The 25,868-nt window shown below is 36.2% G+C and overlaps 1 protein-coding gene and 1 non-coding gene across 4 annotated transcripts in view; one reads left to right on the top strand and one right to left on the bottom strand.

Moving 5' to 3' along the window:
- Nucleotides 1-25,868, top strand: part of DCP1A (decapping mRNA 1A) — a 50,159-nt gene that overhangs the window by 7,753 nt on the left and 16,538 nt on the right. Inside the window, exons 1-4 of one of the 3 annotated variants that reach the window (XM_072941499.1) lie at nt 627-713; nt 16,786-16,852; nt 22,392-22,530; nt 25,562-25,675. In XM_072941499.1, the coding sequence (XP_072797600.1) occupies nt 16,845-16,852; nt 22,392-22,530; nt 25,562-25,675 (261 nt within the window). In that variant the 5' untranslated portion in view covers nt 627-713; nt 16,786-16,844. Of the gene's footprint in view, nt 1-626; nt 714-16,785; nt 16,853-22,391; nt 22,531-25,561; nt 25,676-25,868 lie in introns of those variants that run through there. The other 2 variants (XM_006196412.4, XM_006196413.4) reach the window with 2 other exon arrangements.
- Nucleotides 15,395-15,498, bottom strand: LOC116284051 (U6 spliceosomal RNA). Its single transcript, XR_004193837.1, has one exon. It is a non-coding gene; the product is annotated as a U6 spliceosomal RNA (small nuclear RNA).

The following is a 25,868-nucleotide window of genomic DNA, read 5'->3' as shown; positions in this document are numbered from 1 at the left end:
CCAGCACCTTTTTTCTGATTCCCAATTTACAGATGAGGAAACAAGAGTCCCAGAAAAGTTAAGAAACTTGCTCAAGAGTCACAAAGGTTATAAATGACAGAGACAGAATTCAAATCTAGGTCTGTTGAGCTTCAAAGCCAATGTTCTTTCTACTTTATTGCAACTATAAAATTACTCACTTCATCAGTCCACATTCTAGAACAATGCTGTCCAATAGAACTCTGTGATGATGTTCTATATTGGTACTGTCCCATATAGCAACCATCAGCCAGCCACATGTGACTGTTGAGCACTTGAAATGTGGCTGGTGCAGTCAAGAAAAAAAAATCCGAGTTTATTTAATTTAAATAGCCGTATGAGACTAGTGGCTACCATATTGGACAACAGAGGTCTAAAACATGGATCTGTGCTGAAATACACCCTTTTGTTGTACCATACCTGAACTGAATAAGCACTTGGGAAGCTTTGGATTAGATTTTTATGCTTCCCATTTAGTCATTCCTTTTTAAAATTTACAAATGGTTTCTAGATACAAAGGCTGCAGAAGATATCCCTGAGGGTGGCTTTGCCATGGTAACACTCTTTGGCGTGGAATTTAGTTTGCAGACAAGAATTCTATTCTAGGCTTTGCCGTTTTACCAACTGTAACCTTGGATAAATCACTGAAACCACTGATCTGACCCACTTATCTTTAGAGAGCATCATATGTGAAGGTATTTTGTTAGGCATTTACAAATATAAAATATATACAGACTGTGTCTACATCTTGGACGAAAGCCAAATAGTCTTATTAGTGAAAGAGTCATAAGGACTTTAACATTATCTGGGTTCTCTTATAATCCAGGCCCATAGTGTGCTTCTTCCCATCCATTCTGATTAGCACCATGACAAACTGGAGGCTTGTTTATCTTTACAAATATTATATCCAAATGTTGTAAGGTTAATTACTAGACAGCCTGAGATATGATAAGTTGAAAATATGTTTATATTAAAAAGAGAAATCTTAAAGCCTTCAAATTTTTTAAAACAATGGAAGCAGTTCTGATCTGTGGGTCATGGTATTCATTTTCATCACAGTGCTGGAACACAGCACACCCCTGGCTAAAAATTCGTTGGATTAATGTAGTGTTGTTTTAATCTGTGGGCACGTCTCCCTAAAGAACATTTATGATAGTTTTAATTTTATCTGTGATTAGTTGAAAAACCATAGTTCTTTTGCTGTGTAAACATATGCATTACTACCAGTCTGCTGATCTTCTATTTTCATTTGTGAACAGAACCCATTTTACTAACTGGATTATAAAATCATTCTTTGGAGACTGTGGACTTCTAGGAGTTATGGCATAGGCACTTCAAAGAAAATATTCTTCAACTCCTGTCCAGCAATACGATGTCAGAAAACCTTCCTCCTACAAACACTTAGAAATCCTATATAAAATATTAACTGTGTAGCATAGCCTAAAAGGGAATCGGGGACATTTCAGTGGATCAGCATCAAAGTGGAAACTGAAAGCTAAAGTGGGAAGCTTGTATGCTGGCATTTGCTGCCAGCTGGCTATGGGGTTCTTGGGGATGGGGAGCTCTCCTTAATATGAGGACTCCATTGTAATTTCATGGGATCAGGAGGCAAGACCTTGAACCCTCACAAAGTGGCACATTGGAACTGAGATGCAAATACCAGCATATAGCCAGGTTCCCTAATGGGTTATATATTAATAAATTAGAAAGATATCAAGCCACTAACCTAGGGAAATGACAAGGAAGCTTATCCATCTCAAGGGAGGCTACGAATTAAAAGAAAAATGTCTCCTCTGCAAATGTAAACCATGAGCTTTCTCTTGTACACATTTGGGGTTCAAGTTATACCATTCATTTGGTATAATTTCTTACCCAGACCAAAAAATTAACATAAAATTAATCCTTAACTGTTGAATATTCTAGGACACCTGGCAAAAACGAATGCAGAACCTTTCTGGAGAGAAATATCCTTAACCCAGATTGCCCAGGGATCTTGTTGCTAAGCCTTCTGATCCAAAATTACTATATGTACAAAGAAATAATTCACAGTCAGTGAAAGATAGGGTACAACAAACAGCAGGAGTAGCCAGTGCTTCCCCAAAACTTTAATGAAATGATCAGATAGAGATATTAATGAATATAAATATCAGATGTAGATTGTAAAATAAAATGACAAATTTGAAAAATAACCAAGTAAAACTTGTAAAAATTAAAATTGTAATTATTGAAATAAACTCTCTACCTGGAGCCAACAGTTATTTTATAACAACTGAAAAGAGAATTGGAGAACTGGAAGAGACATCTGAGAAAATTATCCAGAATGCACCCTAGAAAGGGGAAAAATGGAAAATATGACAGAGGATAGACTTAGAAAGTCTTAGAAAGTCTAACATATGACAGAGAAGAATTTCAGAATGATAGAATAGATTTAGAGAGGGAGAATATTTGAAGAAATTATGACTGAGAATTTTCCAGAATCCATGAAGGACATAAATCTCAGACTTAGGCAGTAAAATAAGGCCCTAAGCAAAATGAATAGAAATAAATGCATACCTGGACACATGGTAAAACATCAGAAGCAAAGAGGCAGAAGCAACCAAAGGCTGCTTGAGATTGATTATTTACAAAGAGCATCAGCTAGACTGACAGCGTATTTAGATGCAGCTACTGAGCTTGGAAGACAAAGGAATAATATTGTCATAGTATTGAGGAAAAAACAATAATTCAGTAATTCAGGAGAACAAAATAAAGACATTTTCAACAAAAACAGAACTTTTGTGTCCAGCAGACCCTTGCTATAAATGCTTCCAAAGCAGTACTGCCCAGTACAGTAGCCAGTAGCCACTTGTAACTGTTGAACACTTGAAATATGCCTAGTGCAACTGAGCTTTTAACTGTATTTAATTTTAATTAAACTAAGTTAAACTGTTTAATTAACTTTAATAGTGCAGTTCTAAAGGCTATCATTCAGAAATAAAACAACATATACGTAATGAGATTTGAGAAACAATAATGAGCAAAAAAAAAAGGAGATAAATCACAATAAGCATTGACTGTATAAAATAATAAAATGACCAGTTTGAGTAGAGGTATTAAAAAGATGAAGCAAAAATGCTAGACAGCAATAACCTAACATAAAAGCTTTCCAAACCTAAAGCATCCCAAGACTGAAGTGAGGGTAAATAAATTGATTAATTTAACTAGACTTAAATCAAGCTATGTATGTTCAAAAGATTCAGGGTAACTACTGCAGAACAAAAATAGGATGTCTTTGCTTTTAAACCGGTATAAAATTGGGATAGAAAAAAGGTAAGTAGAAACCATGGGAAATAGCCCAGAATAAAATGGCAGAAACAAATAAATCAGTAATTAGAACAAAAGTTAAGTGAACTATACTTGCTAGTTTAAAGAGATTCTGAGATTGGATACAGAATATGGCAACAATGCTGTTTTAAAGAAACTTAAAACTCAAAAACCAGGGAATGTTGAAAGTTAAGAGATGGAGACATATCAAGCAGCTATAAACCAAACAAGGCTAATGTAGCTATATTAATCACATATGATAAATTCTAAGGTAAAAAACATCGGGAATAAGTTACCACATAATGATAAAAGGAGTAAATTACATTGAAGATAAAACAATTCCCAAACTGATATATACCTAGTATACGTCAGAATTACATATCCAGTGTTTAAAATCTGTAATTGTAGAGGGAGATTTAAACAGGCCACCTCAGTAATTAACAGATAGAGCAGACAATTCTGTAAAGTTATGGGATATTTAAACAATACGGTTAAGCTTAATCTAATAGATACATAAAGAACCCTGCTTCTAGCAATTCAAGAATTTGCTTTTTTTCAAGTACATATAGAATTGTATAAAAATTACCATGTGTAGGCCAGCCAGCCCCAAAAGTTAAAAAGGAAAAAAAGAGAAATCTGAGTTAAATTGAAGAAAAATATAGATGAGTAGAGATTAATTGCAGAAAGTAGGAATTACCATAGAACAGTAGAGCAAATCAGTAAAACAAAAACTCCCCTATAGCCTGATTGATCCAACAGCAAAGAGTAAGGAGAGACATAATAGGCAATATTGGGAATAATACATATTATATATATTGCAACTAAAGATGATACAGAGTTTTTGAAAACAAATTATTATGAAGAATGATTATATGGACAGTTTCTTGGAAAAAACATGCTGCAATAAAACTTACTCAGGAATAAATGGACTCACAGTAAAATAATTGGTTGAAAGTCTCCACTTCTGTGGGTACCTCTCAGAGTAAACGTGGTAACCTGGATCTGTTATTTATATATATGCTTACTTGTGACTTAATTATGAGATGCCTCAAGAATATTTTGTAAGATTGGTTCTGAGCAGTTCTTTAAAAATCCAAAATTTAATGTTTGTATCAACAAGAAAATAAAAGCAAGCAAAACTGGTTTTTCTCTTTTCAACTAGACAGTCTACAGTATAACCTAGTTAATGAAAATAGTAAGATAAAGATTTGTAGGACCATTGAGCTCTGTAAAATCAATTCTGGCATTTAATGACTTTCTTTCGCAAAAACTATTTGTTTTGTCCTTTACTTTGTTTTTAAACAAACAAGGTAATTATTTAATTCAGATACACACCCTAATTCATTGATGTTTATTAAATGTCGTTTGCTAAGCACTTTACGACGTGCCATGTCATTTTGATTAAAACTATTGTGTACTTTCAAAGAGTTTTATTTATGTTTCTAGTTCTGAGGTTCTGTTGTATTTTCTTAGAAAATTATAAGCAAAAGTCATTAAATTGTTTTAGAACTTTTCACGTCAGAGCTCTGCCTGAAACAACCCTGTTAATGGTAAAAATTAATGATTTAAGATCTGTGATTTGAGACTTAATCAGTAGCCAGTTTGAATGATTAAGCCAGTTATAGTGAAAATGTGATCCACTGGAGAGATTACGAGGGTATTTATGTGGTTTTTTTCCTGTTCATTTTTAGCAGCAGTACTGATCCATGAATTAGAAGGAGTAACACAGTCTAGATTTTCTCTTCTCACACCTAACTATTCTGTCCTTAGACAAGTGTGTGGTGGTGGTTTTAGCCAAAAGAGAAGTGACTGTTTTACTTTGGTTGCATGTTAGACTTGATATCTTTTTACTGAAAGAAAATAATTTTAACAAGAACAACTCTTTATGTTTCCCTCACCCAACCTTAAGGCATGGATCTCTACTAAACACCACTTTTTTTTATATTTTAAAATGTTTTCTTTAGTCCAAAAGTACTTTTGGGAAAGTCAACAAAGTTTCACTCTGAAACCTGCTTAACAGCAACAACAAAATCATCATAACAAGACCAACTGAAAATAAAAATATAATTGCTACTGAATATTTTTAAAAACTTACCTCCAAAAACCTGCGCGAAGTACCCCTTCATTTCCGCTTCACTTACAACTTTTCCTTTGTATCGAGCATCAGTCTTTTGATATAGAGCATTTTTAATTAAAATTAGATCACTAGAAAAAGAGAGATTCATTTCCGTAGTGTTGAAAATGCAGCTGCCAAATGGAAGGTTTTAGCAGAAGAAGTACTGTCGTGTGTGCTTTCCCCCTCTCCTTAGTCTCTGCTTGTCCTTTCTCAATTCAAGGGCAAAATTCAGAACAGTAGAGATGGTAGGTGGCTGTTGGCATGTGGCATGAATCTTCAGACTTAAAGCATACTGCAGGAAATTTCCTTGCAAGAGAAGTTTATAATTTGTCAACTCAAAAAAATGTGAGTTCTACCTCCAAACTGAAAGAGGAATTTATAAACAATTTTTAAAGTTCCACAGTTCATTCTTTGTGATGTTTGAATCAAGCACAATGCTTCTTACTTAGCCTGAAGAAAGGCAGGCAGTCTTCCACCATCAGCAGCAGCAGGATTGCTGTGGTTGGTATGATTCTGCAATCAGTGAAAGAGAAAGGATCTGTGGCACTGCATTAGTCTGGCCTTCTGGACCAAGATAAGGAAAGAGCCTTGCTGTTGTCACATTTGTAGATTGAAGAGGTAAAAACACCATGAAAACATAGTGACTTAGTCTCCAAGGCTATCCTGGTGACACTGTTAGGTCAGACATTTCAAAAATCTTTAATGCTTTCTATCTGTCATAGGCTGCTACTGAGTATTCTAGTAGAACCTCCATCAGGTACTCTCTTATTAACTTTGTGAGTTCATGAACATTTCAGAATTTTCAAAACAGACTATTTTCATTATGCCTCATTAATTACAGGCTTTTCCCGCCTAAGGCAGTGTTGTCAGGTTTTTATGAAAGATAAAAAAGAATTTTTATCTTTTTTGTGTGTGTGGTGTTATCTTAATTGTAAAGATTTTAAAAGTTAACCATGCCTACTCCATTTATCCCTTTTAGATAATTAAAGTTTTCTCTTTTGAGAATTCACAAAGGAAAGCAACGATTACTTGTATCTAAGTGGCAGAAATGTGTTCTTAATATGTATGTCTGTGGGTTTTCACCTTGTGTTAATAAAGTGAAGTGCATTGTGGAGGTAAAAATTGAAACACAGAGTAACCACTAGTCCAAGAACATTTGAAGCTGCTCTGGAGTGAGCAGAATAAACCGCAAGACAGCCCTCTAAAGAGGGTCCAGGTAGATCTGAGCTACTTACAGAATCAGTGCTTCCGGGCATGTTCAGCTTTTCCTTTTTGTTAAAGGAAGGCTTAAGATAAGCATTTGCTGCGGACATTTTAAAATTAGGGTATTTTCACACGCACATCTGGATTTCTGCCTTTTCTTCTTGTGGCAAAATGGCATGTATGGCCACACAGCACCTGCATTCCTGCAAGCACTAATAGTCATTATGCCCACCCCAGCCTCTCTGATCTGCCACTGCCTGAGGTCTCTTATACCCCTGTCAGCATTTGCCTTACAACCCTGGTTTGGATGATCCCTTAGTAAATTGGTAGAAAACCATGTAAGAGAGAAGTTAGGGAAAGGAGAGAAAAGAAGTTGCCTTTTTTTTTTACACCAGTGTCTGACCTAACTATTTCCCAAAGCCTTAAGTGTAGATTTTTGGAAGCCTAGGAGACAGGATCTCAACTGCATGGAGGCCAAGGGCCATGCTTCCCACCCTTTGTTGTCCCTCATGATACATAGAAATGATAATACGGATCTGTATGGGACACTGGGGTGAATAGACCCCTAGTGGGGATTGGGTAGATCCAACATTTGGAACTCCCCTAATCACTTGCAGCATACATTTAGGGGAGGCTCTGTCTTAAGGAGTGGCGAGTGCTATGTGACAAGAGTGACAAGAAATCCTAACAGCAGAGGTAAACCCTAGTGTCATTCACTGTTTTTTTCAGGGTTGCCCATCATTTAAGAATAAAAAGTTTTATAAATAGGAATCATCAATTGTGATATTTTGAGGTTTATTTTCCTACTCCCCAAAAAAGTTTAATGGTCATTTCATGTGTCTGAATCCTATACTGAAATTACAAGATTAAAGGAACTGTGGAAGCAGCATTGCTGATGAATATTTTCAGACTTGATTTAATTTGGAGATGGGGTACCAGATTTTAAAATAATAAACCAAAGAACTTACAGAATGTATTTAAAAAATTCCCTAGCCTGTCTTTTGATCAATTTTCACTAAATAGACATTATAATTTAAATTTTAGAAAATAGACTTTTTCTCTACCATGTTAGTGTTCAGTACTGTTTTAGTATGTGTGTTCTCTTATCCAGAAAAGGTAAGCCGCTGAGGTACCCAAGTTACATTTACCAGCCTTAACTTACAGATTCACGGCATTTCCTCACCTGCTTGTTTGCTGTCTACCAGTTTCCTGTCGTAATCCCAGGTCGGTCAGTCTTTGGCTCTGTCCTTTTTTGCTGTAAGTGTGTATTCTAACCCCCACCTCAGAGCTTTTCTCTTCTCTTTCTTTCCCAACATATTTATGTTGATGTGGAGCCACCAGGTTTATCCTTGCCTTAAAGGAAATGATCTGTCAAGGCATCTACTTTTTCGCTTGTGAGGGCAGGCTTCGGTTTTATCATCCATTCCATTCTTATAGTACTTTTATAATCAGAAAGGTCTTCCTTGCTCTAGAGTAAATGTTTTTGGCTATGTTCAAAGTGCATTTTCATGTTTGTGTTTCCTGGTCTAGGGGATCTTTGTTGGTATCCTCCTTAGAAATTGTATAACTCTTAAAACCATTGCCAAAAAGCTTTTATCAAACCCCCTTTTCTGCTTGGCACCATAGTGAGAAAATCTCCAGTCTCCTCTAATCCTTTTAGAAAGTAGGTCAAAGCTAAATAATAAATGAATCAAAAAGACAACATGTGCATGAGAGTGATTCCCAGCTCTTTTTTTTTTGACATTTCACAGGATGTCTAGAAATCTCAAGGGACTTTACAGAGGCTCCAAATTAATTTGGATTTTGTGTGTGCCATATACCACTTGATCTTGATCTTGATCTTATGTGTGCCATATACCACTCAAGATGAGAAGCAGAGTGAAGTATAACGTCAAATCATAGTAGGCTGCTGGAACTTCAGATGGGTTCTCTAGGGAAATGGGAAAATCTTGTTCCTCAGCTTTTCAAAATTTCTCAATATCAAGTAATCCAATAATTTTAATCTTTGTCAGTCATATTTTTTATACTTTCAAAAGAAAAGGGCAGTCATTTGAAAAGCAATGGAAATATTTAATTTTGATTATACTTTTCCGCATTTAGTATTTTTCAGGGAAATACAGCCTAAAGGTAATTAAATATCTTGCCACACCCCCTGACTCTTCAGTGGCTTGCCAATACAGCATGATTTACTTGGGACAACTATTAATAGTCACGCTATATGATGGGTGTCCAATAACTGGATAATTTCCTTTTATCTTGAGAAAACCGTTTATAAAACAGGATGCCATCATTACCATAGCAAAATAATACTGTATTGCCAAATCCCTAAGTCCTCTGTGATATAATTAGTCAAGGAAAATTATTTGAGGATGTTTCAGCAAGCAAATTTTTGGCAGAATGTGTTGGGCCTTTGAGTGTGAGTTCTCTTGAGGGAAAAATACTTAGCTTTGGTTTGGAGACAAGGTCTTCCATGATTTTAGCTATCTGGTAAACTTGTCTGTCTTTCCTCACCAGTGACAGTGACAGGCTCAGTGGCAGCTCCCTGGCCCTCCTTGCCAGTTGCATGGACTGAGCGTTTGATACGTTGGCAGACAGAGCTGATTCTTGGATGCGTGTCTGAACCTCTACAGGTCTGCTTTTGGCAGAATCGAGTGTGACTCTTATCCTTTACCCATTAAGCTATCATTATGGCTTCCTTATCTTTATTTCTTCTGCAACATGCCTTTGAAAGTGTTTGGCTCTTTTTTAGCAGTTTACTTGATAATGTACAAGAGTGGAAAGCATGTGTCTTATTTCTAAATTATACTGTGTTTCTTCAAAGGAGCAGGACATGGGGGCTTAAGTAAAGATTTGTCAAAATAAGTTGATAGGTCTGACGGGTTTATTTTGATTATCAATATGGAATTCTTTCCTAAGATTTGGCTTGCAAATCCCATATGAAAACATACCTAAATAACCTCTGTTTAGCTCCCTAGAAATGTTGTGTCCTCTCTGAGCCTGGTGTATTGCATATCATCATTTTTCTCATTCCTGTAAGTTGTATGAGGTGTCCATTAGAGAAAAATTGGAATATTTTGGTTTTGGTCTCTTACGTTTTGTGTGTTCTTTAGCCAAGGTTGGAAGAAGCATACTTAGAGAAAGGTAGTTGTATGTAATTGCCATATATGGAGTCTTTTCAGAGCCCCAATCTGATACACTCTAAGTTGGAGCAATCCTTAGCTGCTAGAAACATTAACTAAGACCCTGCAGTAGATAATGCTAAGTAATTATCTTCTCTGTAACAAAGCTTCTTCTGTGCTGCTTCCATTGGGATGTCAAAACTAAATTTAATCTGTTGACTTGTGTCCCATGTAAAATATTCCAGAATTATCCATTGTTAATTGGACATTGATTCTGTTTGAAGTATTGGTAGTGTTCTGAAGTTCTGTGAACAGAAGAGGGGCTGTAAAAATGGATTCTGAACACAGGGGACTATTAACAGTGTGCTGAAGACTCAGAGAACAGAAGCAAGCATGAGCTGCTTCATGGTAGTACATGCAGTCACCTGTAGGACACATGGCTAGAAATAGGGTCAAAAAAACCCCCTTGTGAACAGGATAGAGAAAAAATATCCATGTTTTTGATCTTCATTGATTAAAATGAAGTCATTTACTCACTCTGTGTATCAATAATGTTTTAACTCTTCAATGACAATAGAAAAAGCCAATTAAACTTTTATTTCCATTGAAAAGGAAACTTTTAAAGTTGTGATTGGCCATAGTGTCTCCTGTGGAATATAATGACCTTAATTCAGGGTGAGACAAAAAAAATTCACCATTAGAATTTTTCTTATTAATAAAAGGTTTTTACCCCAGCATGAAACTCTAGTTTGGATTAGTCAGCGGACCTAAACACTCAAAATAAATCTTCAAATTGAATTTTAAAAAAATCACCATTAAAATAGCTTTTAGTGTACCCTGGAAACTATAAGACATTAATCAAAGAAACTGAGGAAGACACAAATAAATAGAAATATTCTCCATGCTTATGGATTGCAAGAATTAATATTGTTAAAATGTCCATACTACCCAAAACAATCTACAGGTTTAGTGCAATCCCTATCAAAATTCCAATGGCATTTTTCACAGAAATAGTACAAACAATTCTAATATTTGTATGAATCCACAAATACCCTGAAGAGCCAAAGCAATTCAGAGAAATAGCAAAGCTGGAGGTATTAACACTCCTTGATTGCAAACTATATTTTAAAGGTATAGTAATTAAAACAGTGTGGTATTGGCATAAAAACAGACACATAGATCAATGGAACAGGATAGAGAACCCACAAATGACATACACATATATGGCCAATTAATTTACAACAAGGAAACCAAGAAAAGATAATGGAGAAAGGACAGTCTCTTCAATAAATTGTATTGGGAGAACTGGACAGCCACGTGTAAAAGAATGAAGCTGGACCACTGTCTAACACCATACACAAAAATTAACTCCAAATGGACTAAAGACTTGAATATAAGACCTGAAACCATACAACTCCTAGAGAAAAACAGTCAGTAAGCTTTTTGACATTAGTCTTGATCATGACTTTTTTGATTTGACACCAAAAATAAAAGTAGTAAAGGGAAAAATAAACAAGTGGGAGTATATCAAACTACAGAGTTTCTGCACAGCAAAGGAGATCGTCAGCAAAATGAAAAGGTAACCTGTTGAGTGGGAGAAAATATTTGTAAATCATACCTCTGATAATATCTGACAACTTCTCAATAGCAAAAGAACAAAAATTCAATTAAAAAATGGGCAGAGGATCTCAGTAGACATTTTTCCAAAGAGGACATATAGATGGCCAACAGGTAAATTAAAGGATGCTTAATATCACTAATTGTCAGGGAAATGCAAATCAAAAGCACAATGTGATATTACCTCATATCTGTTAGAGTAGCTAATATCAAAAGACAAGAAATATTAAGTGTTGTCAAGGATGTGGAGAAAAGGGAATCTTTGTGCACTGTTGGTGGGGATGTAAATTGGTGCAGCCACTATGGAAAAGAGTATGGAGGTTCCTCAAAAAATTGAAATTAGAACTACCATATGATCCAGCAATTCTACTTTCTGGGTATTTATTTGAAGAAAATAAAAACACTAATTCAGAAAGATTTGTGCACCCCCATGTTCATTGGAGCATTATTTACAATAGCTAAGACATGGAAGCAACCTAAATGTCCATTGATGGATGAATGGATAAAGAGTGTGTGTGTGAATATTATTCAGCCATTAAAAAAAAAATGGAATCCTTCCACTTGAATGGACTTTGAGGGCATCATGCTAAGCACAATAAGTCAGACAGGAGAAAAAAAAATACTATATGATCTCACTTATATGTGGAATCTTCAAAAAAGAAAAAAAGAATAGAGCTCATAGATGTAGGGAACAAATTGGTGGTTGCCTGAGATGGGGAAGCAAAAAGGTAAAATTGGTGGGTAGGTGAAGGAGGTACAAATTTCCAGTTATAAAATGAATGTCATGGGAATGTGTAGTGTACAGCATGATGACTGTGGTTAATAATACTGCAGTGTATATTTGGAAGTAGCTAAGAGGGTGAATCTTGAAAGTTCTCACCACATAAATTTTCTTTGTGATTATGGTGATGGACGTTAAGTGGACTTATTGTGGTGACTATTTTGTAATATACACAGATATCAAATCATTACACTATACACCTGAAACTTTAATGTTATATCATTTATACTTAATTTTTTTTAAAAAAAAAAGCTTTTATTAACAGCAGCTTTCTAAATTAATGTATATTGGTGGTATAAATGTATATTATTATGTATTGATGGAATTCAAATTGTAATTATAAAAAGGGGATTTTTAATTTATTTCAAATTTCTTGTGCTTGCATTTGTATTTTCTACATTCTGTCATTATTTTGGTGTATAATTTTTAACTTCTTCAATTATTTATACTTTATGTGTTGCTTTAGCCTTCAAACGTAATTGAAGGTCACTAACTTCTTGTTTCTACCAAAATATTTTATGTTATTTCAACTAATGAGGCATTGGGTATGTGGTGGCAGGATTACTAGCCTAGGAATGAGAAGGCTGAGTTCTAGTTCTTCTCATAAGACTGTTTTTCTCTGGTTTTATTAATTTAAAGTCTCAGTTTTCCCATCCTTTTAAATAAAAATACATAATAAGACTTCTGATCCAAACAAAATGGCATAGGTTTTTCTTCCCTTGCTTCTCCCCTGCTAAGTACAATTATAAAAACCAGAAATAACATAAGAGCCAATCAGGAAAACTCTGAAAGGTAGAAAGAAGACTGGCTCAGGACCCAGAACTAGCAGAACACAGCAGCAGGTTGTCTTACAGCCCTCTCACCCAGCAGAGGATGGGGACCCAGGCCTGGAGTTTCTTGACCTCCAACATAGCAACAGAAGGTATCCCAGCTAGGCTCATTCCTCTCCTAGACCAAATGGGAATCCTGCCGACAACACCAGGTGAGTCCAGCAAGATTGGCAGGAAGGAGTGGAAGTCCTACTGACAGTAATGACCACTAGGGTAGTATCTTCCCTCCTTTTCCATGAAGGGGAGGTGGGAGTAGGGGAGGAATCACATCACAGCTATCCTGGCCTGGGAAACACTCTTCATTTTTGAGGGTCAGATGCTTCCTTCCCCACTAAAGGCACACCTGGTGACCTAGCCATGGGAAATTCCTCGCATTCCTTCAGGCAACGCTGACTGAGAGCCTACTAAATTCCCACTTGAAGAAATGAGAAAAAGAAGAGCAAATAAACTCAAAGCATACAGAAGTAAGGAAAGAACAAAGATGAGAGCAGAAATCAATGACATTAATAAGAGTATGAAAATAGAGAAAAAATTAATGAGACAAAAGGTTGTCTCTTTGTCTCAAAAGTTCTTTGAAAAAGTCACTAAAGTTGATAAACCTTTGATAAAGACTAACAGAAGTAAAAAGACGGCACACATTACTAGTATCAGGAATGAAATAATGGATATTGTTACCCAAAAACTGGGTTCACCTCTTGGTGGGTATTGAGCCAAAAGACACAACCAAGCCAAAGACTGGAGAGAAGGAAGATTAGGAGAAGGAAGGATTTATTATTACTTGCAGCAAGTAAGGAGAATACCAGGGGTCTTTCCAAAAGCTAGGTCTCCCCAGCAGCAAAATTGGGGAAATTTTAAGGTAAGGATACATGCATATTCATGATGGGGCTTGGGCAGTCAACAGAGTCCAAGCTTTTAGTTGATTGAAGTCATGAGGGTCAGAAAGGGTCAACATCATCATCCCTTAGGTTCCAATCGATTTGGTGGTTGAGTGCTTCAGGCTAATCTTTTCATTGAAACGGAATTGGGAGGCTTTACAACTGATAATATTGTCTTTCCTGTTACTTCTCTTGCCTGATAAGAGTTTGTTTTTGCATTCTTCTATTCTCTTAGGGTCATTAATTACTGAGACCTCTTCAAGGGCAAGCACTGTGGCCAGGCTTAGGTCACAAAATGGCTTAGGCCAAAAATGGCTTCTCTTCTGTCAAGAAGCTTGGTTCTCTTTCTCTGGGAACCCTCTACTCTATCTACTTACAATGTTACTATACGTCTTCTGTAGTAAGAGAATGCTATGAACAACTTTACACTCATAAGCTTGACAGCTTAGAAGAAATAGACCAATTCCTTGAAAACAACAAACTAAAATTCAACCAAAATAAGATAGATAACACAATTAATCCTGTAGCCATGAAAGGAATGAATTCATAATTTTAAAGCTCCCAAAAAAGGAATCTCCAGGCCCATATGGTTTTACTGGAGAATTCAAAGAAGAATTAACATGAATTTTAACATAGTTTCTTCCGGAAAACAGAAAAGGAGAGAACTCTTCTCAAAAGAGTTCTGAAAAGCCAGTATTTACTCTAATACCCAAACAAGACAGTACAAAGAAAACTACAAACTAGTATCTCATGAACTTAGTTGAAAAAAATCCTTAACCAGATATTAGCAAAGCCAACAACATATAGAAAAGAAATATAAATTATGCCTTAAATGGACTTTATTCCATATCTCCAAAGCTGGTTCAGTATTAAAAATCAATCGGTATAATCCACCATTTTATAAGTGAAAGGCTTAATGTTTTCCCTCTAAGACTGAAAACAAGCTGTACTTTTGGGCATTTAACCCAGAGAAATGAGAACTTGGGTTCACAAAAACCTGTACATGAACATTTATAGCATCTTTATTCATAATAGCCCAAACTGGAAACATTCCAGATGTCCTTCAGTAGATAAATGGTTAAATGAACTAATACATCCATACCATGAAATACTTCCTCAGCAAAAAATGGGAACAAACTATTGATGCAAGCAGCAACTTAAGATGAATATCCAGAGAATTGTGTTGAGTCAGAAAAGTCAATCTCAAAAAATTGCATCCTCTGTAATTCCATTTATATTGCCTTCTTGAATTGACAACATTATTATAGAGATGGAGCACAAATTAGTGTGTTTGCCAGGGGTCAGAGAGGGGAACAGGGACCAAGGGAGATGGGTGTGACTATAAAGGAGCACCAGGGATCCCTGTGGCTATGGAAATGTACTGTATCTTTTTTTTTCATAGTCTTTGTCTCTATAGGTTACTACAAGATGCTGAATATAGTTTCCTGTGCTATACAGTAGAAACTTGTTGTTTATCTAGTTTATTTATAGTGGTTAGTATCTGCAAATCTCAAACTCCCAATTTATCCCTTAAAAAATATGGACACTTCACAAATTTGCGTGTCATCTTTTCGCAGGGGCCATGCTAGTCTTCTCTGTGTTGTTCCAATTGTAGTATGTTACCATTGGAGGAAACAAATTAAAGGGCACACAGGGTCTCTTTATTTTTTACAGTTGCATGTGAAGCTACATTTCAAAACTAAAAGTTTAATTAAAAAAAAAAAGCATAACTATACCTGCCCTTCCTGTGCCAGAGAGTCATGTTACGTATAGAAAGGGGTGCAATCTAAGATGCGCTTTGAGTGTCATGGTGGGTGCACATGGTAGCAATGAGCCATGCCTATTCGTATATCTGTTTTGATGTATATACTCAGTATTATAATCTGCCTTATCCAGAGCTATTTACAGTGGTTTTTATGTATAGTTATCTTTAATAATAACATTCATCTATCCATTCACCAGTGTTTTGGGGGGCTTTCTACGGTGATCTCCGTATTAGGAATAAAAGATTGGTGAAGTGTTACACAGAGCTCAGCCTTGGCACTTCCATTTCACGTGTGATTAGAGTTCATCATAGGATGAGTCTGGAGCTTGTGTTTGTTTTTAAAGCTTTGTTTTTACTGTAATATAGTATCAATTTTATACTTTTAAGTTTCAAGAGACTCGTAAAGATTCTGGTGTTTGGTTTTAGAACTTGGTTTTCAACGATTAAGTCATTTTTCCCCCACATTTGACTATCAATTTGGAAGGTACCTTAAAATTGTTGACTGAAGAAAAACACACAACCCAAAGGTTGCAGATTAAGTCTTGTTCAGGGACCTTACTGGGGACTGTAGCACAAGAGACAGCCTCTCAGCTCTGAAGAACTGTTCCAAAAAGGTAAAGGAGGAGCAATGATATATAGAAGTTTTTTACTGAAACATCAAAAGATGATCACAAAAAAACATACATCTCAAGTATGGGAAGATTTAGGAGTCTAGGCTCATTGAAATTATTCCTTAGATATGCAACTATCTAAGGCCCGTATCCAGAGCATGGAATGTTTCCTGTTTGTCTCTATCCTGAATTTGTCTTACAGTGCATTTTACACTTTAGTGGCATCTTAGGTTCAATGAGATCTGGTAATGATGTCTGAAACCAACTGTTCTTACAGTTTTCATCTGAAAATTTACCTGTCCTAAATGTATTAATAATTTTATTATTATTAAACAGTTTGGGGGGAGGATTTGGGGGGGTTGTGTTTTTGTTTTGTTTGTTTTGTTTTGTTTTGTTTTGTTTTGTTTTGTTTTGTTTGAGAAACTGTTAACAGTTTGAGGATCTGATGGTAAATTCTGTGACATTCTATGGTGGTAATATATTACTTACATATACCCAAATACTGAAACCTCATTTCCCCTTATCTTGTTTTCCTTTGTTTTTCAAGTGTCAATATACAGTATCTGGTTTTACGACAAGAATGACTGTCACCGCATAGCCAAACTCATGGCCGAGTAAGTATTTCTATTACTCCATAGATTTAACTAATTATATATGGGAGATGAAAAAGACTCCCCCTCCTTTTTTTTTTGTTACTAGAGTCTACTAACTCATGTATTTTCCCTCAATTTCCTATTTATTGTCAAAAATTTGAAAAAGAAAAGCTTAAAGAAATCTAAAATTATCTGTAATTCTACTAATACCAGTATTGTCATTTTTGTCTGTTTCATTCTAGTCTTTTTCTTTACATGTACTTTGGTTGAGGTGTGTGATTGTTTCTTACATCCAGAAAGAAAAATGCACATAAAAGCTGTGAGTTAATTTTTATTCAGTGGCCTTACTATAACCTGGGAGACAGCCTCTCAGATAGCTCTGAGGAACTACTGCTCCCAAGAAGTAAGGAAGGAGCCAGGATACACATGAACTTTTTTGATGAGAAAAACACCTAGTCAAACATCGAAAGGTTACTGCTAATAATAAAGGACAGATATCTCAAGTTAATGATTTTAGTGCTTTGCTTTGAAGATTCAGGGATCTGAGGTCATTGAAATCATTCCTTAGATATGCATCTTAATTATCTAAGGGCCAGTATATCCAAAGCACAGAATGTTTCCTACTTTTATGCATACTGAATTCCTCTCATTGTATTGTCAGTGGGCAACTGCAGTGGCCGATGGCTTGATCCTTGTAGAATTGGAATTGATGGGCAACACTTTTTTCTTTGCACTTACAAAAAAGGATCATACTGTACATCCTACTTTTCATGTCAACAGCATTTTTCCAGGGCATTATATAGTCTTCTCTAGTATTTATAATGACTACATTGTATCCAATCCTACAGACAGATCGTAACTTAACCAGAACCTTACTGTTAAACATATGGTTAGGGCCGTGGAGCTGCCTAGCTCCAGAGGGTATCCTGTACATCCAGTGCACAGCCTAACTGCCCCATGCAGTGCGTCTGACTTGGGTTCTTTCCAGATTTCCACCAGAGCAGGTGGAGCTGTGTTTAGTGGCTCGTCTCACACACATCCGTGACTGCTTTCTTTAAGTGAACTTTTTTTTTTGTACCCAGGTTTTTTTTTTTTATTGAGTTATAGTCATTTTACAATTTTGTGTCAAATTTCAGTGTAGAGCACAATTTTTCAGTTATACGTGAACATACATATATTCATTGTCACATTTTTTTCCGCTGTGATCTACCACAAGATCTTGTATATAGTTCCCTGTGCTATACAGTATTATCTCGTAAGTGAACTTATTTTTGATGCAGATTCTAGGTTTAGTAATCCCCAATCATCTAATGGATTATGTTCCAATTGAGTTTTTCTAAATCAGAATCTTGAAATTTGGAAAGTTAATTGTCATTGGATTGATGTTATAAGGGATGGTTCAGGTTCATTGTCCTTTCTCAGAGTGGCCCACAGAAGCACCCATCCCCATCTCCCACCCCTGTGGCTTATCTGTATTGCTGGTACTGCCAGTCTGCAGTCCAGTTTCTGGGAGCCCAGGACACTTATATGCTAGAGGGGCCCTGAGGTGCTACAATGGGCAGTGAGTTCTGGTGCACTTATGTTTCCTTTGCAGTTTTTGCCTGAATCACCTCAGAAATGCGGACCTTTCTTCCCCTTCTGTCAAATCAAGATTCCCTTCGCTTACAAGGTTTTTACCTACATGTTGGGAGAAAACAGTCTTTTTTTTTTTTTTAACAGCGTAATTTTTAACTAGTTCCTACGGAAGTGTAAATAAATGATTAGGCCCCAAATCTCAGTTCCAGGTATTTTTGCATTTTAAAAGATGTGTACATGACTACAACCAGGTTTTAGTCCCGAACTGCTCATATGTCTCAGTTGGATGTTCATCAGCCTCCTGCTTTGTTTGCTCTGGCTGTGCGCTCACTGGCAGGCCAGGTTTATTACTGTGTGCACCCGGAGGACATTGTTTCATGTGAATTTGTACTGTTTATTTGAAAATGTATTGGCTCTCTAGAACCAGACTTTCTTTTTAGAAGATTTCTCTAAAAAAGATAAAAATTACTTCTTTACAAAGACATTTATTTGCTGGCTGCTTTTTTGAAAGTGACAGCAGAGGCAGCTTACTTCTGATTACACAGATTACTTCTGAAGACACAGATTTGTTGAATCTTGGTTATCCTGAAATCCAGAATATTTTTCTTAAATATCTAAACTTTGGAGTATATTAATATATAGACTTTCTCCTGCAGATTGAGAGCTTTTGGAACCCAAATGAGAAAATATGGTAACAGCTATTCACAGGAAACTATTCTGAGTTTTTTTCTCTATCAGGACAGGTGGTACCCCTATGGCAAGGCTTCAGATGGTAAATGAAGCAGAAATCTGAAAACCTATGTGAAAATATTGTATTGAACCTAGAAATAGGATGAGAAATTAGAAACAGGAAGCAGAGAGGAAAAAGTAGGGCATTCAGGATTCCTTCACTAGAAATGCTCAAAAAAGAGACATTTGCTTAAGCTTTTAGCTTGTATTACTAGAAGCAGGGGTGGTATTGAAAGTGATTAACAAATGCCCTATGTAAGTGTTGATAGTGAGTTTTCAAGTGTCTGGCCTATTTATGGCAGAAGAGAATACCTAATATGTTAACATTAACTTTGTGATAAATGACATTCTGGTCACCAAAGATAAAAACATGTACTTTATCTTTCTTTGCTCTGACTTTGCCTGCATACAGCTTCTGTTTGCTGCATATTTCAGAATATTACCTCTGTTAACCTGAAATACAGGCAAAATTGTTTTTGGCACATTGTGTGTCTAAATGAATGTGCCTGTCATTGCCCGTTCTGTTAAATTTAGTTCTTCCCATCACTGTTCTGACAGCTGCAATAAAATAAAAATTCTCAAAATAAAAAATCGATTTATTCCAAAAGGTATTAATAAGAACTGAGAAGCTATATAGGAGAACAAGCAAACTTCTAGATCTGTACTTTATCTAAATTTGGAAATTCTCTTTGATCAGTGGCAAAGTTGAAAATCCACTAAACTTGGAAAATGTTGACTCTCCTAAAAGAGGAAATTCAGTCTGCCAGAAACTTATTTTAACAAGAACTTATTTGAATGTTTGCCTATACATAGACTATAAAATTTGGAGAACTCATGGAAGTGAGCTTTATTCCTGATCTTACAGAAGTCTTAGGGACGTATTTAGGGATTCAAGAGGAAGGAAGAGAGGCAAGATTACTCTTCACAGGGTGTGAATTGGAAGAGGCCTTAAAGTCCAAGCCTGGCTCGTGCTACAGTCCCTTCCATGCCACCCAAACAGTTTCTGCTTTCAGTAGTGGTGAGCTTTTTAAGGTGGCCTCTTCCTGAGTGAATAGCAGTGATTATTAGAAATGTTTTTCTTTTAAACCACAATCACAGATCCAGTCCAGGTCAGGGGAGAGGTGAATACCAACATGGGCAAGCCAGGCAGCATGGCAGGTGGTGAGTAGAAACAGGCTGTGTGACCCATCCTTGATGAAGGTGGGTGCAGGTTGATATGGCCTGTAACTGAACATTAAATAATAAGCCATTTTAATAGTACTCTTTTTTTCTAATTATTAAAGGGGAGTGCCTGTTAATTATGGAAAATGAAGAGAAGTACAAAAAAATGAAAGTGAAATTGCTTGTAATCTACCATCAAAAGATAACCAGTGTATATCTCTCCAATCTTCTTTTCCTTTGCAGCAGGCCTCACAGTCGTCACATACAATATTTCTTTCCCAAGAGTTGACTACCAGTATGAACAGAAAAGAAGCAATATTTATTGTAATCGGTCTGGTCCTCGTATCACATGCTAGTCTTCTTTGAGTCTGCCATTAAGTCCATGATTCTACATTTGTTTTAGAAATAATAATTCTGTTAAGAACTGTAAGACTCTAAACAGAGAAACGATGCCATTATCTTAAAGCAGCATTTTCCAAATACGAATCCTGCTTCAAGAGAAGGTTCTATGGTCAAATAAATTTGGGGAAATCTAGAAACCTATCCTTAGAGAATCATAATACATTTTAGCATGTTAAAAACTCAGAATGATTTTGCTGTTAAAAAAAAAAAACTGTTTACTATTGTTTAACCTAGTGTTTTCAAATAAAAGAACCATCCCACACACACTGATGGGAGTTCCTGGACAGGCTGTTTTATTAAAGCAGTGAGCCCACACTGGGTGGCCTGTTCTTGTCCTGTTCTTATCCCTTAAGAACAAACCTTTTACTACTGAATTATTTTATTGCCTGTCATCATCACTGTCTGGAAAGTTCTCAGTTAATTATCAAGTTGTGACTGTGCCCATAATATCCTGTGGTAGGTAGGCCTCTTCATTACAGTTGGGATTGAAACCTAAATGGATCTTTAAAAGAAAAAAAGATTAATTGCCTTATTAAAGTTAATTGTTTTTGTTTCAAACTTAAAGAAAAGTATAAGAAACAAGAAAATATCCATGTACTCACCACCCAGCTTTCAGTTTCTCACATTTTGCTACAACTGCTTCAGCTCCTTTATGTTGGGGAGAGAGGATGTTCCTAAGAAATGAAACCCCTCAGATAGATTTGAAGGCCCCAGCCCTCAACTGTGCTTGCTTCATATATTTTCAAGTGCAGAATTTAGCTTCAGCAGCACCAATCAGAATAAAGAGCATTGCCACAATCACGCTCACCTCAGCCACCCACTTAGTGATTTTTAACGCGAGATCAAGAGAAATCTTTAGTTTGCTTGCAGTGGTATCATTAACTTTTTTTTATTATTATTAAAGTATAGTTGATTTACAGTGTTGTGTTAGTTTCAGGTACCCAGCAAAGTGATTCAGATATACATATACATATGTACATATCTGGGGGTTTTTTTATTCTTTTCCATTATAGTTTATTACAAGATATTGAATAGTTCCCTGTGCTCTGCAGTAGATCGTTACCTATTTTATGTATGGTGGTGTGCATCTCTTAATCTCAGTTTATCCCTCCCCCAACTTACCCTTGGTAAGTTTGTTTTCTGTGTCTGTGAGTCTGTTTTTGTTTTGTAAATAAGTTCATTTGTACTGTTTTTTAGATTTCATTAACTTCTGAAGACTCACCAAGACCTCCGTTTTTTCTTTCTCCTTGTGCCAGCCCAATATTGATACCCACTTTCCACAGAGGTTGTTCAGCTGTGCAGCCCTCTTGTCTTGGTGGCATTGTCTATTTCAAATTTTTTTCCCAGTTAGTTTGACTGGTTTTGAGATACTTTTGAAAAAGAGAGAGAGAGATGATGATGATGATATAATTTAGTAGAGATTTTAAGATACCTACTTCTACCAGCTCTGGAAAGAAATTTGGAATTTTGGGCCTTCTCATAGTGAAATATATTGTTATTGTTGTGAATGAGATGGTGAAATAGTTAGTCATCTATTCCTGGGATGAGATAACCAAGCATTGTGTTTTGTATTGCAGAGACGGTGTTATCATTTGGCATTCTTCCTGTAGCCTTGGAAGATGGACACCAAAAGATTTCTTAGGTCAGATTGTGTTGAAAGTGGTCTTTTTAACACCTGGTTCTCCTCCTCTAGTGTGGTAGAAGAGGAGACACGGCGGTCCCAGCAAGCAGCTCGGGATAAGCAGAGTCCCAGCCAGGCCAACGGCTGCAGTGACCACAGGCCCATCGACATCCTGGAAATGCTGAGCAGAGCCAAGGATGAGTATGAGAGGGTGAGAATGCATGCTGACCGGGAGGACCAGAAGGGAGGAGGAGACCTGCAGGGGCCTTGTGGACTAGGGGAGTCAGCTTCAGGGCCAGCAGAAATAAGTAGTTCAAAAAGAAAATGTACCTTATAGTTTTAAGCCTAAAAGATAGGGAAAGAGATTTTCATACCTTAGAAAATTTAGAATGTTCTTTTTCTATTTCTGTAAAATTACTATGGGAGAAAATGATTTTGGACTGCAGGAGTTAGTTCTGGAAAAGTTTCACACCTCTTCTTCCCCGTTGTAGGCTCTGCTAGGTCTTAGAAATGTATGTAGTCTTTGAAAAGTACTCTAATAATTTGCACCCTGTAATACTAAAGCATATATCTACAGTCTCTTGTTGGTGTTGGATGCACAGCCTTCATTTAAGCATCATTTGGAATTTTACCCAAATGAGAGGCTTTTCTAGAATTCTTTTTTTTTTCTTTTCTGTTTTATATTTTAATTTAAAGTTAACTGATAACATCTCTCCCCAAAGTTGAATAAAATGGAAGTTGTGGTGCATTCATTAATTTATTCAATACATATTTACGAACTGTCCGCTATGTGCCAAGCTTCTCCTCAGTGGTCTTCAAACCTTGTGGCTTTGGAACTGTCCTGGCTTTTCATTTGTCATCAGCCCTTCAAAGCCCCATGCTTCACTGAAGTGGGAGTGAAGGTTTCCACTGCTGCAATTTGTTTCTGCATAATTATAATTTTCATTTTACTCTTTACTGACATTGGTAGTTAAGCTTTTCTTGTTTAAGCCTCACCTCACCCAGTATTCAAGGAGCAAGGTGTGTTAATTAGTATTAATTTCCTCTTAAGATAAGTTACTTGAAATGGAATTGGTAGATCAAAGGATTTTGACATTTTTAAGATTTTTACCAAATATTGCAGAACTATCTTCCAGAAAGTTTGTTTGTGATTGTCCGTTTCCCTCAATCCTTATAAACTCTGGTTACTCTCATTAACAAACAAACACACAAAAAAAGCCTTCCAAGAATGGCCCTGCAAAAGTGTAAGAAAATATTTGAAGTTCTGGAAACCTTTTTTTGATTGGTTGGTTGGGTTTTTTGGGGGAGTGTGGTAATTGAGTTGGTTTATGTATTTGTTTATTTATTTATTTAATGGAGGTACTGGGGGTTGAACCCAGGACCTCATGCCTGCTAAGCATGTGCTCTCCACTGAGATATACCCTTCCCCTGGAAACCTTTTAAAGTACAGCCCATCTTCTAGCTCCTGTTGAATTAAGTATTGCAAACTCACATGTCCTCAAAACCATGTGGGCCATGATGGTGCCCACAGTGGGCCAGGGTGGAACTGACTCAAATGGAGAGCCTGCCCCCTGTGTCATTGGGTCAGTTGTAGCTCAGTTCCAGCCAGTTATTACCAAGTGGGTTGGTGTTGCCAAATTATCCAGCTTCTCTCTGAAAATGACAAGCAGGGATTGTTATATGAAAATTCTCATTTTTTAAATTTTTCCTAAACATGTACACCTTCCATTTTAAGAACAGTGTTTTGAGTTTATATTTTCTCTAATATAATTCAGTTACAAACATTCCTCATAAGGTATTGATACTGGTTGATGATTATGTTTCACAAAGAGGTATGTTAAAAGATAAGATGTTTCATAAGCTTTCATAGACGATTTCACTCCTATTTAAATGGGGAATGTTAAATAAATAGTGTTCTAATACAAGGATTAAGTTATTTGAATAGGAAAAAATGCCTGTTATCCATTCATTCAGCATTCAGTACCTACTCCCTATACTAAGCATATATCTTCATGCTATCAAGAAAGTTATATGTCTCTGAAGTTCAGAACGCTTCTTTTTTCTTAAGCCACTTAAGCCAGTCTCTTAAGTGTTCTAAACTGTTTTTGGTGTCTGTTTTGATGCAGATAATGCTCACCAGATGCTCAGTCAGATAGCCCAAATATAATTTAAGTTTCTAAAAATCCCATGTCCATCTAGTGATCTTTTTTTAGGATTCTTCTTAAGAACAAAAATACAAGTTAACAGGAATTTTTGTACACTTGACAACTGTTTTGTCATCTGTGATAGTAATATTTAGAGACCTTTTTAGTTTAGTTTTTAACCACATATGGTAGTGTTAGAGTAATTAGATATCCACATGTCCAAAAAAAATAACCTCAACTTAAATGTAACACTTTGTACAAAAATCAACATAAAATGGATCAGTAGATCTAAATGTAAAACATAAAACTATAAAAATTGAGGCAAAATCTCTTTTTACCATATGACCCAGAAATACCACTCCTTGCAATTTACTCTAGAGAAATGAAGCTTTTGTCTACACAAAAACCTGTACATGAATGTTTGTAGAAGCTGTATTTATAATCACCAAAAACTGGCAAAAATACAAATGTCCTCCTATGGGTGAAAGGTTAAAAAACATAATGCAGGCATATGGTAGCACACTACTCAGTAATAAAAAGGCATGAACATTAATACCATACAACAGCTTGAATGAATCTCAGTGTCATTATGCTAAGTAAAAGAAGCCAGTATTCCATTTATCTGACATTCTCAAAAAGACAGAAATGTAGTAATAGAGAATAGATCACTGGCTGCCAGGAGTTGAGGGAGGGCATGACTGCATTTGGGATAGCACAAAGGGGTTTTTTGGGGTGATAGACCTGTTTTATATTCCTGATTGTGGTGATGAGTACACAGAACTGTACACTCCTGAAGTTAATTTCACCATATGTTAAACTTAAAAAATAAAATGGAAAAGAATACATGATAAAGTAGTGCTACTGGTTTTTCCTTAAAGGGGTTACAAAAATAACAGTTGTTACTAACACTGTTGTCTGAAATCAAGTGTTCAGCTTTCTAGAAATTTTATTGTACGCGTTATTTACACGGGGGTCCAAAGCAAACATTTTGGAGAATTTTTTTGCTTGATTTTTAGAGTAGTGTTTCTAATAACCTTGAATACTCTTTTTTTGTAAGCCAAACTGTTTCACGTGATGTATTTTTCCTTTTAATTTAAGAATCAGTTGGGTGAGTCACATATCTCCAGCCCTGGGTTACAGCCAAGTACTCAGATCTCTAATCTGGGAAGCACTGAGACTCTGGAAGAGACGCCATCAGGGTCACAAGATAAGGTTTGTACAGCTAAAGCCCTAGCTTTGTCCGAGGTAACCAAACACAGAGTTAACATTTTGTAAGGATTTTGTTAACACAACGTAAGTTTGATTTGCCATTCATCTGTCAAGGTATATATTTATGTGCAAACAGCAACATAATGTCATCCTCTCATGTCATATCCCCTGGTCCATGTAACTGCCTTTCATCTGG

The sequence above is a fragment of the Vicugna pacos genome, chromosome 17, assembly GCF_048564905.1.
Source record: "Vicugna pacos chromosome 17, VicPac4, whole genome shotgun sequence".
Classification (NCBI taxonomy): domain Eukaryota; kingdom Metazoa; phylum Chordata; class Mammalia; order Artiodactyla; family Camelidae; genus Vicugna; species Vicugna pacos.
This window is presented reverse-complemented; position numbering and strand designations above follow the sequence as displayed.